This window comes from Clupea harengus, chromosome 22 (assembly GCF_900700415.2).
Source record: "Clupea harengus chromosome 22, Ch_v2.0.2, whole genome shotgun sequence".
NCBI classification, from domain to species: domain Eukaryota; kingdom Metazoa; phylum Chordata; class Actinopteri; order Clupeiformes; family Clupeidae; genus Clupea; species Clupea harengus.
This window is the reverse complement of record NC_045173.1, coordinates 8,555,247-8,573,831: the sequence shown is the minus strand read 5'-3', so window position 1 is coordinate 8,573,831 and position 18,585 is coordinate 8,555,247. Positions and strand designations below refer to the sequence as shown.

The 18,585-nt window shown below is 44.7% G+C and overlaps 1 protein-coding gene across 1 annotated transcript in view; it reads right to left on the bottom strand.

The window, feature by feature from the left end:
* The window catches only part of grin3ba (glutamate receptor, ionotropic, N-methyl-D-aspartate 3Ba), a 32,654-nt gene extending 16,980 nt beyond the window's left edge, over window positions 1-15,674 (bottom strand). Inside the window, exons 1-2 of the mRNA XM_042703097.1 lie at window positions 15,423-15,674; window positions 60-727 (exon numbers count right to left, since the gene is read on the bottom strand). Of these exons, the coding sequence (XP_042559031.1) occupies window positions 60-727; window positions 15,423-15,674 (920 nt within the window). The remainder of the gene's footprint in view (window positions 1-59; window positions 728-15,422) is intronic.
* Between the last annotated feature and the right edge of the window lie 2,911 nt (window positions 15,675-18,585).

Genomic DNA, 18,585 nt, shown 5'->3' with positions numbered 1-18,585 from the left:
ACTCCCTAGTCAGGAGGCCCATCCTCATGTGGCCTTGATTGAGAGGTAGCAGGTGTTACCTGGCAAGGTACTGGCCTGACGAGGGCAGCTCGTGCTTGTTGGGCTTGTCGTAGCAGTTGACCATGTTCTGGATGAGCGCCAGGTCGGGGCGCACCAGGGTGGCAGCCGTCACAGCCTGGCCGATCAGCTGCAGCGCGTCGCGGATGTAGAAGCTGAGGGGCTTGCGGTTGACCTCGCCGTACGCCAGGAGGCCCTGAGGAGAGCCGATGGACTGCAGCGCATCCAGGGTCAAAGGGTATCCTACAATCCAGTGGGCGGCAGTGGCGAGAAGGGGCTGGGCGAGGCTCAGCCTGTGTGCGGCGGTCAGCACAGCGGAAACGCACTGCGGGTCAGAGCCGAAGAGAAGCACGGCGGTCGCCCGCGGCGAGGGCGCCTGGCTCAAGTGCTGCGACAGCAGCTCCAGCATCTCCTCCTCACCCATTCCCTCCGGGGAGCCCGTCAGGTCCAGGGGCTCCCAGAGGTGCCAGTGCACCCGCCGCCTCCCTCGGCCCGTGCCCGTGCCCAGGCGCTCAGCCTGCTCCAGGGTCTGCAGCACGCCGCTGGCCTCCCAGCCGTCACACAGCACGGCCGTGCCCCCCTGCCAGCCCCCCTGCTGCAGCATGCTCACCAGCAGCTCGGCCAGGCCTGAGGGAGGCATCCGCAGCAGCATCTGCAGGTGGAACCGGTTCTAAGGGGGAGAGAGGGAGAGAGACAGATGGGAAGAGAAAAAGAGAGAGAGAGACCGAAAGAGAGAGGGAGGGGGAGAGAAAAAGAAAGGGACTGAGACATTAAGAGAGAAACAAGAGAGCGAGCGACAGGGAGAGGAAGAGCGTGCAAAAAGTAAATAGAGAAGCCAAATCAGCACTTAACAGAAACGGTGTCCCCTCTTCAGAGCAACACAAACATCAGAAAGCCCCTAAACATTTTTTTAAAACTGGAACTGACTCTTCATCCGGCTGGGGAACCTTTTCTGTGGAGCTCTGAAAATCCCTTTCATCTTCAAATGGGCCCAGACTGTGTTGTTCCTCTAACCTGTTTGCTTGGAAACGGCAGCGGAAAGACAAGGAAGAGCACTGCTTATGCCTTGAACTCTCCTTTCTTAAGACTGTAAATAATAAATAACTGGGGAATTAACTTCATTCTGCTGATGTGGGCACTTTTTGCAATACAACTGACTAACTTTCAGAAAAGTGTTTTGGCTCTGACACGAAAAACAACGTAAGAGGTTGAAAGTTAGGCACGTTAGTTTAAAGAGAAGCTGGATTTCTTTCCAGTCAGTTTTCATGAAATAGGCATAATTTCCCAGCGCTTTGGCAGAGACATTAAAGGAAGCCACACAGACTGCGTGTAAGGGACTTAAGGCTGGCTCAGGAGAAACCTCAAAACAAAAGGAACACTGAATCCAGGGGGGGGATGGGGGAAGACACAAGAGGTGGAGGGACAAAAGGATGTTTGGTAAAATGTCACAATCCGAGCCAATTCTCCACACAGAGTGGTGGCGGCGGAGGCCCAGTGGGCCAGAGCGCTCCCCAAACAGGTGCTCGTTTGATGGAGGTAGACAGAGCGCACGGAGGGACGCTGGGGCTGAATGGCACTGCAGATTCATCATCAGACTGGGAGCGTGCGATCCCCGGGAGTGTTTGAACTCTGCAGGGGTGTGTGTGGATAAACAGCGGGCATGGAGGCAGCAGAGTGGAGGGGACTGCATGCAGGTATAAGAGTGTGTGACTAGAATTACATTAGTGCCAAGAAAAGGATCTTACAGTCTGTGTGTGTGTGTGGGTGTGTGTATGTGTGTGTGTGTGTGTGTGTGTGTGTGTGTGTGTGTGTGTGTGTCATTGGACTTTCACCTTCCTCTGTATCTGGCTCCCAATGAATAGCACTTCCAGAGCGAGCGACAGGGGGACGACTTACCTGAATGTGAATTTTGATGAGCTCTCGGGAAGAATGGAAGTGAACGAAAGATTGACTGGTCAAAAGCTCAAAAAGTCGGCTTTAGGAGGAGGAAAATGGTTCTTTTAGAGTTTTGACTCTCATCCTGTGGTTAGATCATTCTTATATGAAAGAAGCAGGACAGTCAAATCCTCAGCAAGAACATGAGTCAGATTAACTGGCCCCATCCTATAGAGCAGGGGGCCAAAGGCTGGAGATAGATCTCCTAATAAACCGCCCGCAGAAAGATCAGGCCAACAATACATGTCCAGCTGTCAACAGCGTTTCCACTAATCCACCACTTTTAACACTGAGGCATTAATTTGCATTGCATTTAAATTAAAAAGCCGCCTCATCCAGTGCAGATTGGCATTTCAACGCCAACGTGTACAGAGCTTTATGAGGGATTTGCATTAGGCTTTACAAGAGGGAAATAATTGTTCCTATGTTTCAGCAGCAAGTTGTCTCAAGCTGCAGGGTGGGTGGGGGTAGGAGGGTCCCAGTAATGGTCGCCAGTCAGATGGAATGAATATTCTGTGGTAATTTTTCCTGATAACAACTCAACAACAAGTTATGCTATGTGCATGTTCACGGCGGGGTATAATTGCATTTAATCACTGGGTTAGTGTGGTCTCCCCCCCACACTTTCCCATTCTAAATACAGAGCATACTATCTGTCACTCCCACAAAGCACTGAGGCCGTGACTGCAAGTGAACCATAACATGAAGCATGCCACAAGCATAGCCGGCCCACTTACGCCATGAAATTACTGTTTATCTTCAGCTACCAGGCAGTTAGTGTAGAAATGCGTCCTAGTAACATTGGTAACACATGCGCACTATTTGTGCCAAATAAAAAAAAGCATTATCCTTTAATTACTGCATATATAGTGGATGAATGGCTTTGTATATTCATTATCTCACACGCTAAATGTTATCAGGTGATGACTCAGCTGCCTTGTGAATTATCAGCAAATAAGCCTTGTGGGTAATCATAATCTGTGCAAGTGCTTTTGCTTGCAGTTGCTTATCTGTAATAGGTAGATGGGTGCATGTGGAGTTTTTTGGAGTTCCTGTGCAACACTTGGATGCTAAAAGCCCACTCGACAAAAGCAATGACCAAATTAATGACTTAATTCCAGGGGGTGCTGTCCATAAAATGCACCACTGCATTCTGACAGTGCGAAAATATTTCCAAGAAAAACCTGGTACAAAGTTTAAAAGAAACAAAAAAAAACCTGCTGTGCTTTGAAGGCTCTTAATATGAACTTAATATCAGCTACTGTGGTGTAGTTAAGACTTTTAAGTCTCATTACCATGAGGGAGAGTACGCAACCTGGATGGCACAAGATCAAAATAAAATAATTGTGCATGATAAAATTATGATCTTACAAATGAATTGAGGAACACACACTGTTAAAAGACTTAGCTGTAATAAGTTGCTAGTAGTGCTATTGTAGGAATCTAAATCAGTGAGGTAAGCGTGACTCATTTTTATAAGATACCTTATGTTGTTCTGAATGGCTTGCATGATTTAGCACTAACAGCAGATGTTCCACTAAAATGTAACAGAAATATTGTCAACATCGCAAATATGGACAGCCTGTGGCACGCCAGAGTATAATGAACTTGATGTTTAAATGATTGGCAGTGCATCGGGTTTATTTTGTGTGTGTGTCTCTGTCCTCTCCCATGTAGTGTGACCTCTACCTGCAAATGCTGATGGCTGAGATAGCATTGTTCATCATCCCCATGACCTATAATTACATATACACATTTAAGACTACTTTAAAACCTCACTGTCTCTTTTCTTCCCCTCCTACTCTAGACTCCACTGTGGGATGCTGCTGCAGTCTTTCCACCTGATCTACCTGCAGACACCCCCTGCTTACAGCTGCACATTCCCACCAAACTATAATGCGCAAATTCTACTCTGCTTGTAATACACACTGTATGCTAGCCTATTTACCCGTAATATAAACTAATGCCGTCATTCACATAGTTTTCTGCTTCATTGCGCTGCTTATCCTTATAATAGTGTACTGTAAACCTACTAAGCGGTTCTACAACCAATACTTTGAATGCTAGTTCTCTCCATTATATTTCACGTATATACCTTATTTTATGTTTCAAGGAATCATGTATGCAACATGTCCATATGCCATATGAGTGCTAATATGATCTAATCTTTAACACGTATATGAATCCATCAGCTTACTCCTGATTCCCTCCTCTCCTTCTCTCCTCCCTTCCCGTCCCTTTTCTATCTCTAGCTCTCTATCTGCCTGGCTCCAAGCGATTGGGTTGAGCTTCTGAGGTTCCGCTCAGGGTTTCTTCCTGTTAAAATGGAGTTTTTCCTCACCTCACTGTTTCCTCTAGGGGGGTTCAGGCTCTGAACTCTGTAACGCCTAGAGACAATTTCAATTGTTTTAGTGCTATATAAATAAAATTGAATTGAACTGAAGTGCAAGGTGAGAAGGCGACTGTCTCTTTCACATTGAAATGATGTATATGCAACAGCGCCATTATGCTCTGCAAGGTCTTCCCCACTGGCGTGAGTCACTTAGCCCAGGCGATAAGCTTTTAGCCAATTGTCTAAGTCTGTGCTGCCTTGACTCTGCCCACAAAGAGCAGGCGTACTGCTAGGGAATCAGAGTAACATGGATCCTGTTCATTCCATGTTTACAAAATGATGAATAATGGATGATCTAATCCACTTTCAATAACATCGGCAAACAGATCATGGCAAAATATGCATGATGTATGTGACTTCCTTAATGAGAGGGAAAGACAAGGAAAGGTGTCATCAGATTCTCTTTCGAGGATTAAGGGCAGATGAGTCCTTTCAAGGTCATTAATGACACTCAGCCATTATATCAAGGCTTGGGGCAAAGCACTGTTTAAAGAAAGGTTCATGTATGTTCTCTCAGGTAGGCACAATACAGGCTGCGATTCTAATCTAATACACGTTTTGTGAAATTCAGCGAATTGTTCCTCACAGGTCCTCCAGCCGTCCATTCTGTCTAGGGGTGGGAATCTCTTGGCATCTCACGATTCGATTCGATTCCGATTCAGAGGTCAACGATTCGATTCTAAATCGATTATCGATTCTAAACCGATTTTCGATTCTAAACCGATTATCGATTATCAATTCTAAACCGATAAAACGATTATCGATGCATGTCGATTTTTAAAACATTTGAGTTTGCTACTCAGTCTCAAATCACTTCCTACTTTGTGTTTGATAATTAAAGAAAATCAACAGATGAATTACCTTCTCTATTTTTTTATTAGAGAAAAAGCTTTTCCTTGTCACAATTATGACTTTCAATGAACAATGCAATAATCGATGCAGCTTGCATTTCAACACAAAATGGATGTGTAATAAAAATAAATAAAAAAAATCTACATATTTTTTAATTTTTTTTTTAAATTAAAAAATCGATTATGAACTTTTCTGAATCGAAACAGAATCGTTGTAGAGAGAATCGAGAAAAATCGAAGAATCGATTTTTTTTCCCACCCCTAGTTCTGTCTGTGGGCTAGGGTCAACTCTGGTGTTCATACACAGTCATGGCTGTGAACATGGGAAACAGACAAAGTGGCTTGGACCGTGCCATACACCATCTCAGCCAATCAACATGTTGCTTCAGGATCCTGGAAGGGAAGGGTGCTATATGAACAACCATTTGCCAGAATCACAGACTGTATAACTTAACTGTGTAGACTACAGACAGTAATGTCCTGGGCAGTATAAGCATATTAACTGTGTAGACCACAGACAGCGGTGTCCTGGGCAGTATAGGCATATGCTAATAAGCATCAGGCTTGCATGCCTTGCTGTGGTTATTTTCCACAGGCACGCCACTGGTGTTTCCATGCACTCAGCTCCCAGATCAAAGCGGAGTGCTGCATCTGGCCTGCGGCTGGGGCAGGGGTCCAGGGGGGCTGGGGTGAGGTGCCGCTCCGCTCACCATCTACAGCAATCATCAAAAGCTCCCGTCAGTCTCCTGTGGTAATGCTGAAGCAACACTAATGTCTAGCAACTCCCCTCACCAAAAGCACGGCCCCACTGACTTGACCAGCGGTGGAACTCTCAGTGCTGTATCACAGTTGCTTTTGAGGGTAAGGTGTTCAAGAGGTGCACTGGTCTGTTCCCGAATAGCATGAATTGTAATCAGAAGAGTGGCTTAAAGGCTTAAAAGCCCATAAATCCTCAGTTCTGCTAGTATTCTGTTAGAAATAGAGTCAGCAGACAGAATGACGGATCCTGTAGAACAAAGTCATGTTTTTTTTTTTTACTTCCAGTGTTCATTCATGTAAGATTTATGACATAGTCACTTATTAGGCCAATTAGAGCCTTTACCTGCATCAGTTCTTCAAGGTCACAGTGCAGTTAATGCCACTCAGTCATCACCAGCTGCATGTTGCATGAGTCACCTCCTCCATAACATGTATCCAGTATGAGGCACTGTGCACATGCCAATATGAAAAAATATTTGATTTGATATGAAAAAGACTAATAACATTCAGTAAAAAAACGAATTCACCTTAAGCAGGATGTGAAAGAACCCATTCAATATTTGCATACATCTGTCTGTGGGGCATCTTCCTTTGACTGGTAGTTGGCAGTTATTAAGGGAAGAGATGACATCTTGCCTCTCCCACCTGACGGTGTTTTATTCTCAAACGGATATCTTCTAAATCACTCCAGACTGCGCATACCATATTTTACCTATCATGTTGCATAAACGTCAGCGTACACAAAAACAGCCTTGCCTGAAGAAATATGACTGTGCATCTGCAGTAATCACATAGGTTAGTGAAAATTGATGACTGCAGTTGTAATCTGACTATAACCTGGCCATCACAATTTAACCTACCGTCACTCATATTTGTAGTCTAACCCACTCTTGAGTGTGATAATGAACATGCATCATCCCAAAGGCACTGTGTGGGTTGTCATCAGTTCCATCTCAATTTAAATATAATATAAATATACCTCCAATGTTTATATGCAGTAACAAATTACATTGAAAGCTCTGGATGATATAAGATAGCCAAGAAAAAAAGGCTTTCAGGCTTTCAAGATTAGTGTTTACAACTGCTCTAGTCAGTTTCGAAATGGCAAAATAAACAGGCGGCTGCAAGATTTTGATAGATGGGCAATCAAACTCAGTTGACACAAGACAAATTGGTACACCACACACATAATTTACTTAATGATGAACTTCAGGCATTTAAATACCAGTTGCTGTTGCTGGTAATCATTTCATATCAGATCAATTCTGGCATTTCAGCTGGGTCTGCAGTCCCACTATGAGGGGGCCTGCTGTGGATGGCACACCATGCCAGAGTTATTATATGTCACACTGCTGGGCTCTGACCTGTTATTACTCCTGATAACGTCCCCAAATCCTATTTACCTGACACAAACTAACACAGCCCTCCGAGGCCATGCTGCAAAATGTCAGAGTATTAAGGGAGCATGCAACCCCCATATATTCATTACACTGCAGGAAACATTACAGGGCCGTAATGAGCTTTTCTAGGCCTAGGAAACAGAAATATGTCTTTTAAAACTTCATAATAGAAACGATCCCTCACATTATGCCCTGAGAATTCTCCAGTGAATTCCACACTCCCACGGAGAGACTAAATGGCTCTAGAAAATGGAAGCCATTTAGGGACAGGCTGCTTTATGGATGGGGTGATTTAGCACAACGCCCTGCCCAAATTTTGGCGACAGATGAGACTGTCTATATGGGAGCTTTGCAGTTTATCTGTTAAGGTTGAGGCTCATGACGAAATATACTGCAAGGTGAGGATGACTGGAACAATATGCTGAAGCAGGTCCATGAGGTTTTTACCATAACTTATTAAGGTAATTCCCCAAAACAGTGTTACCTCATAGAGCATGCAGAATCGTATATCTCTTTAAAACACTCACCCGTGGCAGGACCTTGTTTACTGATAGGAGGGTGATAATGGACAATATGTTTGCTCAAGGCAGCGTCACACTGCAGTAAATACACTTTTAAAAACACATCGGAACGGAAAGGCTAGACTAATGCACGGCACACTTCAAAAAGAAGTCACGCTTTCAGCTCTACCACCTTACAACCTCCAGCTTTAGAGACCCATTTTTCTTATTAAAGACTTCCCTCATTTTGAAATCAATTACCACAAGAGGCTGATGCAACAAACAGATACAAGTGACCTAGTGTTAAAGGAAACAACACAAAGCTCCCCATAGGACTACATCCCTTAAATGAGCACTCTTTTTTCAGCATAATGAGATGTTGTTTGATGCAAGATGAAGACAATGGGAAGACTTTTTCAGCTGCACAGCAAGAGTGTGAATGCTATTACTGCTATAAGAGACAGGGAAAGAGAGAGAGAACTTAGGCTGAGATTAGTAACCCTCCCAGTGCCCCCTGGCACCAGAACTCAAATCAATGAGCAGAAGAGGGGTGATAACACTGAAAGAAAAAGAGAGAGAGAGAGACATACAGAGTGGGAAAATGCCACAAAAAAGTGTCACACAAGCTGTTAGAAAATGAAGATGACGAGGAGCCATCTATTTGAGCCATGGCCAACTGCCCGGGTCTGTGGAAGCTGAAATACATTTTTTAACTCCTAAAATAGTGGTGTTTTCTTTTTCAGAAAATAAATCAGCGAAACGCACAGAGAGCCTACTTGGCATCTAGTGGCGTTTTTTGGCCGTTCGCATCCGTTTGCTTTTGAACGACGCTTTGCCTCAATTAGCAGGGACAGCAGCGGGCGGGGAGATCAGACGCCCGCTGCTCACACACAGAATCCCCTATCTTTGAGGCTCAGCATGCACGGCCACGACTCGGCCCAGTCTCATCCAGCCGCTCTGCATGCAAAGCTGCACTCCAAATGTTGATTGATAGCATTTGAGACGTAAAGGACATCGAACAGTGAACACTTTGAGCAGTCCACAGGAAATCTACTCCGAGATCTTTTGGGTGTTTGAAAAGAGAAATAGAGTAAAAAAAAATGTTAATATTAAAATGTGTCGGTCTGATTCTCTGTGTATGTATTTGTGTGTGTGTGTGTGTGTGTGTGTGTGTGTGTGTGAGGGAGCAGGGGAAAGAGAAGACTACTGGAAGAGGTATGGGATTGAGACAGAATCGTAATTCATGATAAATGGCACATAATTTTTGGTCTGCGGATTTATGATGGGTATAGATGATGTATCTATTAATTATTAATAAATGTTTAATTAACTTCTGAACAAATTCATCATCTACCAGGTATCCTCTGTGCATCACAAGTAGTCGCGCTCCTACGCCACAGGTAGATAGTACTGCTGCTGATAAGCAATACATCAACTCAGATAACATGGAAGACTTCCAAACAAGTTCACAAAGCTTGTTATCAATGCAAAAGGGCTAGAATGTGAATCTACGTTTTATTATACTAATGAATGATGAGTCATGTTAGCTCAGAAAACTCACTTCTTGTCAATCAACACAGACAATTAACAATGGATACTAATATTTACGGATATATTTATTTATGGACATTTTGTTTTTCATAATTTTTTGAACAGAACTAAAAACCTAATAATGTCATTATGGCTCCGCTAATCCGAACCAAATGCTCTCCCGTTTTCTGATGTTATGATTTTATTCAACTTTTTATTCTTTTTCTGATGTTATGATTTTATTCATGAATTACTCTTTTTCTTCTCTATGTTTGACATTTGTCTGGTTGCAACTCAAGGAAAATGGGAGGTTTTGGAATCGGCAGTGGACCAAAAGTCTCCCAGGGGAAAGCGAGTGGAAAAAAAGAGATCTATAAGAAGTGTGAGCGCACCCCATCAGAGAAAAAAAAAACCCTGCCGGGAAGAGAGAACAGGGCCTTCGCAGTATATGTGAAAGGTCAGAGGGAATATCACTGTCTGTGTTCAGAGATCCACACATGCAACCACAGAGGAGTGACAGCAGGGAGATCTATCAACAATCTATCAATGCCACATAAACACCAGTGGAATCAGAGTCTGTGATGCAATTTTAATGGGACCAGCCCAACCCAGGTGAAAATGATAAACAAGAGGATTCACACCACAGCAACGATTCCCCTCCTATCCATTCTTCAATCAACAGACAACCGTGTGTAAAGATGTCAAGAGAGCGCCTCCACTCCTCTCTCTCTTCCATCCCCAACCTTCCATGGCTTAAGAAACATGCGAGCAAAAGAACATCTCCACAGACGTCTTCGCAGGAGGGGGGAACTTTCTCTTTGCAGAGAACTGAAGAGATCCACAGTAGGCAACTCGTCAGACTGTCAGCTGTGATCTGGAGCCTCTCGCCTGTAGCCAGTTTGCTGGGGCTCTGACAGGGTGGAAATAAACTCTTCCACAAAGCTGTCTCCATTTTTCTCCGCCTCCTAACTACATAGTAAATTCTGTCTGATTGGACCGATATCACGATGTTTGCTCTTCACGTGCTGATGCTGGGCGGTGTGTTTCTACCTGACCTTGAGATTTCAAAAGCGGGTTGGAAACACGTTGCTACTCAGCGGAAGAGATTGCAAGAGTGTTTGGGCGATTAGGTTTTATAGTGAAGCAGATGGGAGGAGGCATTTTAAATATCAGAAGAATGATAAACATACTTATGCAATGCATAGTACGTATAACTTTCATGATGTGGGCGTCAGTAAGTCTAATACTTCAACTTCTCCTTGTTTTATCTTGAAATGAGTTTCCTGTGTAATTGTACCACAGACAGATCAATTATAAAAAAACAAAACCCCACATTTGTGGCACAATTCTGACACAAAGATGATTTTTGTGATAAAATTTGACAAAACATATAAGGCGCATAAAGCGCCTTTTCTTTGGAGACGGAAGCCTTTAGATCTTCAGTCAAGCCTTTTTCTCAGAGTAATGGTTGATAATTGAAATATTCATGCTCCAGCGAGATAAAGTAATGAATACAGTCTAAAGAAGAGGGAATGAATCACAGAACGTGTGATCATGTCTTCTCTGCCGCTGTACCCATGGTATCATAATACATTTTTATGCAAATGTCTGTTTCATTCTTCACAAACAAATGTGTTCTATTCTGCCAAAGCACTTTCTCGCTTTCAACCACAGAACAGAATATAAGATCACTCATATATCTGCAGGTTCGCATGTGTCATATTGTTCATTTCCATATAGACTCAAGATCCTACATCCAACATTTAACAAATGAAACAGTGTGGACTTAAAAAAAAGATATAATATGAGACACACCATTTTACCATCAAAGTGTGACCCCCAACACATCCGCATCAACAAAGTGGAACAGAATGAAAATCACAGTCATAACAAGGCAACTGTCTACCAGATGCTTGTGGGGTTCTGGGTAAAATGTTGGCAGGTTGTGGACTGTGCGCCCATAATCCCATGCCCACCACAAGGCTGTGCGCTGCCAGAGTTGGGACAATGAATCATCTCAGCATTGAGCTGCATGCCAGTTGGATTCATTCAGCTCAACTTGCGCCACCCTCTCCTGTCCTAGCATGAGCGCTGGGTGCTAATCTCAATCAGTCTTTTATTTCAGGCATGACCCGGTTGAAGGTTGGGTACATTGTTCTGTTTTATGCTGATGGTGGATAAACCACACAGAGTGTGTCATCATGAGCAAATATTTAACTGACGTCACAACCAGATCTTAAAATCTGATCACAATCAGTCTTTAGCAGACGGACAAATGGCAAAGGGAAAACAATAGCAAATGCCAGCCACTCTGAAGGATGTGGCTGCCAGAGCTTTCCTAATCTGCATGTAGGTGCCTTATGGGTGCCCATCGGGGGAAACACTCCCAGCTGACATAAGGCATTTGTGGGGAATAAACAAAATCCATCTGCGGCAGGCATAGCTGCAGGCTACCTCTAGGTATGGCTGTAAGATGCACAAAGAGAAATCTCCTCTTTTCTTTCCCCCTGACTCTTTCGAAGAAAGAAAAATGCTGATTAATTTGTATCTGGCAGGGGAAAGAAAACGACTGACCACTGATTTCTCCCACGGATTCCACAGCAGGATGTATTTGTTGTGAAAGGTCAGCGAGACCTGTGCTAGGTGCAAGCTTTACAGATGGGTATTAAACTGCATGCAGATGGCATTCTCCCACCTAGAGATGGGTATTAAATTGTCTGAATGCGCACACAGCTAGTGCTAAACCCAGGCGCCTCGGCAATGCGGACCCCCTTTGACCCTTTAAGCGGCGCTCCGAGCGCTTTCCCTCCCCACCCCGGATCACCTGCCTGAGACTCGGGGCAACTTCCCTCCCACTTCAGGAACTTGGTTGTCACAGACCCGCATGGCCTCTGCCTGCCTTATCTCTGCGCTGCACATGTGAGAGATTACAGGCTTCCTCCTGCAGGTATTTCACACTTTATTTACTGTTGTGCCCGCGATAATCGAGCGATTGGGGCACAGACAATCAGTGCTGAACCGCTCCGATGATCGCCATTGTCAGGGGTGTTACTGCTGATGACTCTGTGTGCATATGTGTGCATGCTTGTGTGTGTGTCTGTGCGTGAGTGCACTCATGCATATGTGGGTGAGTGTGTGTGGCAGACAGACAAATTGGGAGGGATGGAATGGTGTCAAGACTACCTCCACGCACAATGCATTTGCATTTCTGGCTGTATGTATTTGTGGTGTGTGCACAACTCTATATTTAAGCCATGAATAGATGATTGAATGGATGCAAACCTGTAGGCACTCCATTTGAGACCTCCATAATATGGTCACTTACAGTCTATGAGCAGAAATTCGTTCTCAAACAGCCACAGCGGATGTGTGTGCTACCCAGTGTAAATTAACAGCACAGAGTATCAATACATGCAAGATTTTCTAGAACATTTCTACATGCATCTTTTAAAATGTACGGTAACTAAAGCCTTGTGTCTAACAGCCATAGTCATAGACAGCCTGTTTATTAAAAAGCATTCCTTATCTGCCCTGAGGCCTAGGGTCCAGTCCATCCCTCACAGACCACAGCAGAAACACTTCCAGTGTCCTGAAGATAGCGCTGATTATGTGTCACTTTGCAAAGCCTTCCCTTTGACAACTGTTACGGCTATCATTACCTTTACCACCACCTTTATTTCTCCTGTCCTGAGCAAGATTGATCACCTGGGCACCGTCCAAGAGAGTTGGTGTTTGGTCCTGCCAGGCCCAAACACACTCGTGTCTCTTTCACTGGAGAGAAGCACACTGGCAAACTGGGCCGCTAACTGTGAAGCAAAAACCTAATTGAAAATCACAGCCTCGCTGACAGTAATTCTTACCCTATAAAATCGGGGACACCTCTGACATCTTCATCAGAGAAGAACCATTTTAAATGCTTATGCCAGGACCCGGACAATTGCAGCGTGTTTTGAGTTTCCGTATAGCCAGGTGCATCACTCCTCAACCTCCATATTTAGCACCAAAACAGCCTTTGGCGCTTAGGTCTCATTAAGCCTAATAACCTCAGCACAGAATAAGTTCAGTGGTCGGCCACAATGAAATGAAACTCTGCAAGGTCTGTAGATTAGAATGTAATTTTGGGCAAAGGAACAAACTGAGTATTTTATGTGGTAATCTTTTCCCCCGTTCATAACGAGATATCTCCTGAGCAAAGCCACCAACTTAATGAAAGCCTGGCTTAGGCATGGATAGACTGAGGAGAGCTGGCACCTCCAAAATGAACTCAGCTAAGCAAACAGCCTCAATATGGAAATGAGGAATTTACACAATTTCCCACGAAGAAACACCCCCCATTACCTTAGTCACTATCACTTAATGAACACACTGAGCTTTTTGTTAGAATAGACCAAAGGCATTAGGAAAGAGGTCCTCTCTAAAAGCCTCTGCTGGGAAGTTTAATTAAGATGTACTAGCACCTGCTACTGCCATGGCAAAGACTACAAGCTTGAAAAAAAAAAAAACTACCTGCCAGTACATCCTGCATGTTTCAAACTTGAAAAGCAAGACACAGTTATTTATTTTTTCTCCTTACAGTTAGTGGATTAATGACGGAGTAGTTCCCCCCTTTTTTAATTCCCACCACTTTTAATTTCATCATGGGCAATTATGTGGACAGCTGCATGTGCCAAATTCAATTCACCAATGAAATAAGACAATCCCTGCCTCCTTGAGAAATGCCTTCCTCTCAGCAGTGAAAGAGAATCATTGCCACTGACAGGAGTAAAATATGATTTTAATTCATATAGATCTGGATATGGAATGGCAAAGGTGTATTTTCAGGTTTGTAGGACACTATCTACTATGTGTAGACCGACTTTGTGATAAATATGCTGCAGAAAGAGAATTAGGGGTTTTATTATAGTCTTTTATTATAGTCTTAAACGCTATACCCAAAGAGAATTAGGATGTGAATTTTCAGAGCATGTCAACTATCATTTACTGCAGAGACAGCCTGTGACAGATGATAATATTTCCACTGTACACCGCCTCTGGTCAGTCTCGCCTGCACACCATTGTTCTGCACTCTGGGGCAAAACTCAGGGGCCTCTTTGTTCCTTTATGCCCGTGTGCTGGCAGGGTCTCCAACAGAGTGATGGATAAAGTCTGTTGAGGCAGCCCTCTGCCAACAGAAATCACTGCAATTGGCTATGCTGCTGGAGACCGAAATAACGGATGTGATTGGCACACACTGGTTATCACTGTAGAGATTGCTATAGGGTAGCCCTCCTGGTGTCTAAGGGCAAATCATCCAGAAGATTGCTATTGATAACCCACCAACAGGCTGTGCAGAGCTTGCAGCGACAGTTCTGTGGAGATGCGTGGAGATGAGGCTGGGTGAGAGAGTGGAAGCCTAAACCTGGTTTGTATGGGGGAGGGATATGAGAAAAGGGTGGTTCACCAGCCAGCAGGCTTGCTGAGTGACCCTGTCTGTACTTGACGAGGAACAGTACCACACTGCTTATGACAACCAATGTGTTTCATCATAAAATACAGTACTTTATACAGTAGCCCAGTAGGAACCTCTATAAGTGTGGAAAAGACACAGAAGACAGAAGCTGTCATGATTAGGGAGATAAAAGAATACAAACATTCGTGGAGATGTAAGCAACTGACGGTAAAACGCACATATCCAAGGTTAATGACCATTAAATACCTTCGATTTTCGTCCTGACTGACAAAATATTCACAAGATTTTGCCCATTTCCAGTGTTCGCACACGCTTTAACACAGCCCTCACTTCAACAAGTCTGCTTACCTCAGTTCTAAGTGGCTCTCCTTGTTCAATAATACTGATGAAAGGTATTTCCAGAAAGGAGGACATAAACTCCACTTGTATGAGCTCTTCCTGGGTCTGGGGAAAAGCGAGGACGGCAGAGACTCCCTGCACGACTATGTCTTGGCAGGCGCATCTGAAAAGGGATTCAGGGTCTCCGTTTAGAGGCTCCCGAGACAGTACCTCCAAGCTCAGGTTATAGGGTAAAAAGTTGTTCCCAGTTTGCCGGAGATGGACGAGGGCGCGGTTCAGGGCAGACTGTATCCTGGACGGCTGACGAGTGGGCAAAAGCGCGCCCAAACGCACGGTGTGTCCGATGCGTGCCAGGATGTGGCAGGGTTGCGGGTGGAGATGACTGGGGTAGATGAACGTATGGAGAACGACTTGGAACCCGATGTGAAGGTATGCCAAGAATCGTGAGAACACTAAATTCATCCTGCTCCCTTCGCAACTGGAATGAGGTCTCGACAGAAGATGGCATCGCTCTCTTTCTCTCGTAGTCCAGTTTGCTTGTCCTCAATTGTTTATTAATGTTGCCGATGCCAGAAGTCCGGTGAAACGACTTGAGTGTGAGTAAATTGTGCGCCAGGCTTGGGGACGAGGAAGGCTTCCCGCTGGAGAGACGAAGCGACGCGCAACTGCCATTCCCCCTGCTTCAGCGAGACTGCTGGAGGACAGTTTGAAAGACTACCTTCAGTAAGACTTGCAGCGGAGATATGCTGCCTTTGACCACGTCAGGCAAGAATTACTTCAGGGTGCGTTAAGATCCACACCCCCTTCCGCCCTCTGTTTTAAAATCACCTTTCACACGCTGATACGTGAGTTAGTGGTGCAGCTCAATGCACAAGCGAAAGCACTCTGTCCAACATAACAGAAATGTTGCTGGGACCCTTGTGTTTTTTGGCTATTCCCTTTATCTCAATACCAGACAGTAAACACAAGTTTTTGATAGCTATAGACTCAGGCCCGGCTCCAGGATGAAGTGACTGAGGGGGCAGTTAAAAATGGCGAGGGGACAAATCTTTTTATATAGTAAAACATCTACCATCAGGCTATCATCCTGCTATGCCCATTTCTGCATTTTTTTTCATCCTGCTGGTGGCAATATAGTGGCGTTTTGATTAGATGCAAACAATTCCCTACCTTATCTTTTCCATGTTTTTGTGCGTCATGATAATATGAAATGGGAATATTTGGGGCATTCTGACCTTGCTTGCCGCCAGTGTAACATCTTCTGCGCCTGATGGAGCTAGCAGATCAAGTTCGGGCTCCCCGATATCATTGCTGCTGCTGGGGCTACTGGGCTCTTCGGGGTATCTGAGGTGTTTTTTTTTCTTTTCTTACAAAGCCACGATCTGATATCCGTCCTCATTCGTGAACTGCTTTTTGGCTAAGCAAACAAGCTGCGTAACGCGGAGGTGAAAGTTGAACTAACTATTTAGCTAGCAAACTAGCCTGAGTGTAAACGGTTTTAACTGAAACAAAACAAATCACACCCCTGCCGTGAGGTTCAAATCTACTGAAATAAATAAATAAATGTCTTGATAACGCACAGCAAATAGCGCTGGCCGAGGTCCTGAAATCACAGCGCTATGTTTCAGAACCATGTTTGAATGTCGTTTGTGCAGTGGGAAAAGAGACTGGATCAGATAACAAGCTTCAAATATTTTAAGGGGGAAAACTTCAGAGAAGGCATTTCATTGCTGTCGTCTCTATGGCTCTCTGTCCTTGCTGGGAAACAGCTTTAACAGCTTAAAGCCAGCATGTGCTGGTAGATGGTTTTAGCTGGTCTTAATCAAAAATCATACGAAAGCATACCTTAAGCTGGTCTAATTAGCTGGTCAACCAGTTTAAATCAACAGCAGAAACCAGATTATGGTGGTAGCTGATTTTAGCTGGTCTTACCTGGGACGACCACCTAAACTATCAAAAAGTATGCGAAAACATATCTTAAGCTGGTCAAACAAGCTCGTCAGCCACCCTCACCAGTTTATGCAGGTCAAGCTATTTTTTCTGGTAGGGGTTGTTTTTGCTAATGTAACGTAGTCAGGCGTATCTTTGGCTTTTTATTTAATTTACATATGCACAAGCATTCAGACACTGATACAGAATGGCTATTGGAGCAGCCTTATAGTATATGCAGACACATCAGACTGACTTAGGGTGGACAAGACACTAAAACACAAGGAAAATCACACTGGGGCATTTACAATCGCTAATTAAAAATAGATGTAGACATTAGAGGGGACACACCAAATAACAAGCACAACACGGAAGCACAGGCAATCACCCAAAGCCCCCACCAGGCGGGTCACATGTCCCCATCGACCCATGCCTGCAACACAGTCTCTAAGGCGCACCTCAGACACTTCTGGAAAGGGCACAGAGGTGGGCGCTGTGCCCTCAGTCTCAGTATTACCCCCCTCTCTCTCGGGGTGAGCCAGGGGCCATCACAGAGCCAACTGGTCGCGATGGATGACCACTGTCCTCCTCCATCCTACCAGCTGGACTTGATAAACTACATCAGACAGGTCAGCTACAGTGGTACACAGGACGACCCGCTGTCTCGCCAGCTTGACACGCGGCACTGCGGCTTGCTTCTGGTGAGCCCCCGCCTTGTGCAGTCCCCGCCTGACCAACTTGTGCACCTCCCGCAACCTTTCTCGAAGGCTGTGGAAATAGCCCAAGCCAGACTCACCGTCTACCTCCAGCTCCAGAGGCGGCCCGAACACTAGGTCCACTGGGGTTTGCAGTACTCTCTTGAAGATGAGGGTTGTGGTGGTTGCACTAAGTAGACTCCTGTGCTGCCATCTGGCACGCCTATAGGACCAGGGGAAGGCGCTGGTCTCAGTCTCGCTGCTGGTGGCTGGTCAGGATCGTTAGCTGGTTCAGCAGTGATTCATTACTTTAGTCGGGGACCGCATGATGTTATCTCTTAAGACGCAGTGCCAGCAGTATTTCCCATTCAGAAGATGCGCTACCTAAATAATCTCATATAAAACTTTGGGAGAATGTTTAGTTTCTTCATTTAATGTTGTCATTGCCTCAACCTGTGCTTTAGCTATACTTATCTGCAGACAATACACCCGCTACCTCTCAATCAATTTTAAGAAGCAACAGCCACAGTCTGTTGATCTCAGTTTGGCCAAAAAGCATTCATTGTGTACTGTAGGGAGATGGACCTCTCCTACCCGCTGGCCAATTCTTTAACACTTTAATATGGACCTATAATGCTTTTCCGGTTTTTCCCTTTCCTTCAGTGTGTTATATAGCCTTTTTGTGCAAGTAAACAGTCTGCAAAGATACAAAGCCCAAAGTACACGCCATAAGGAGTAACTCTCCTGCC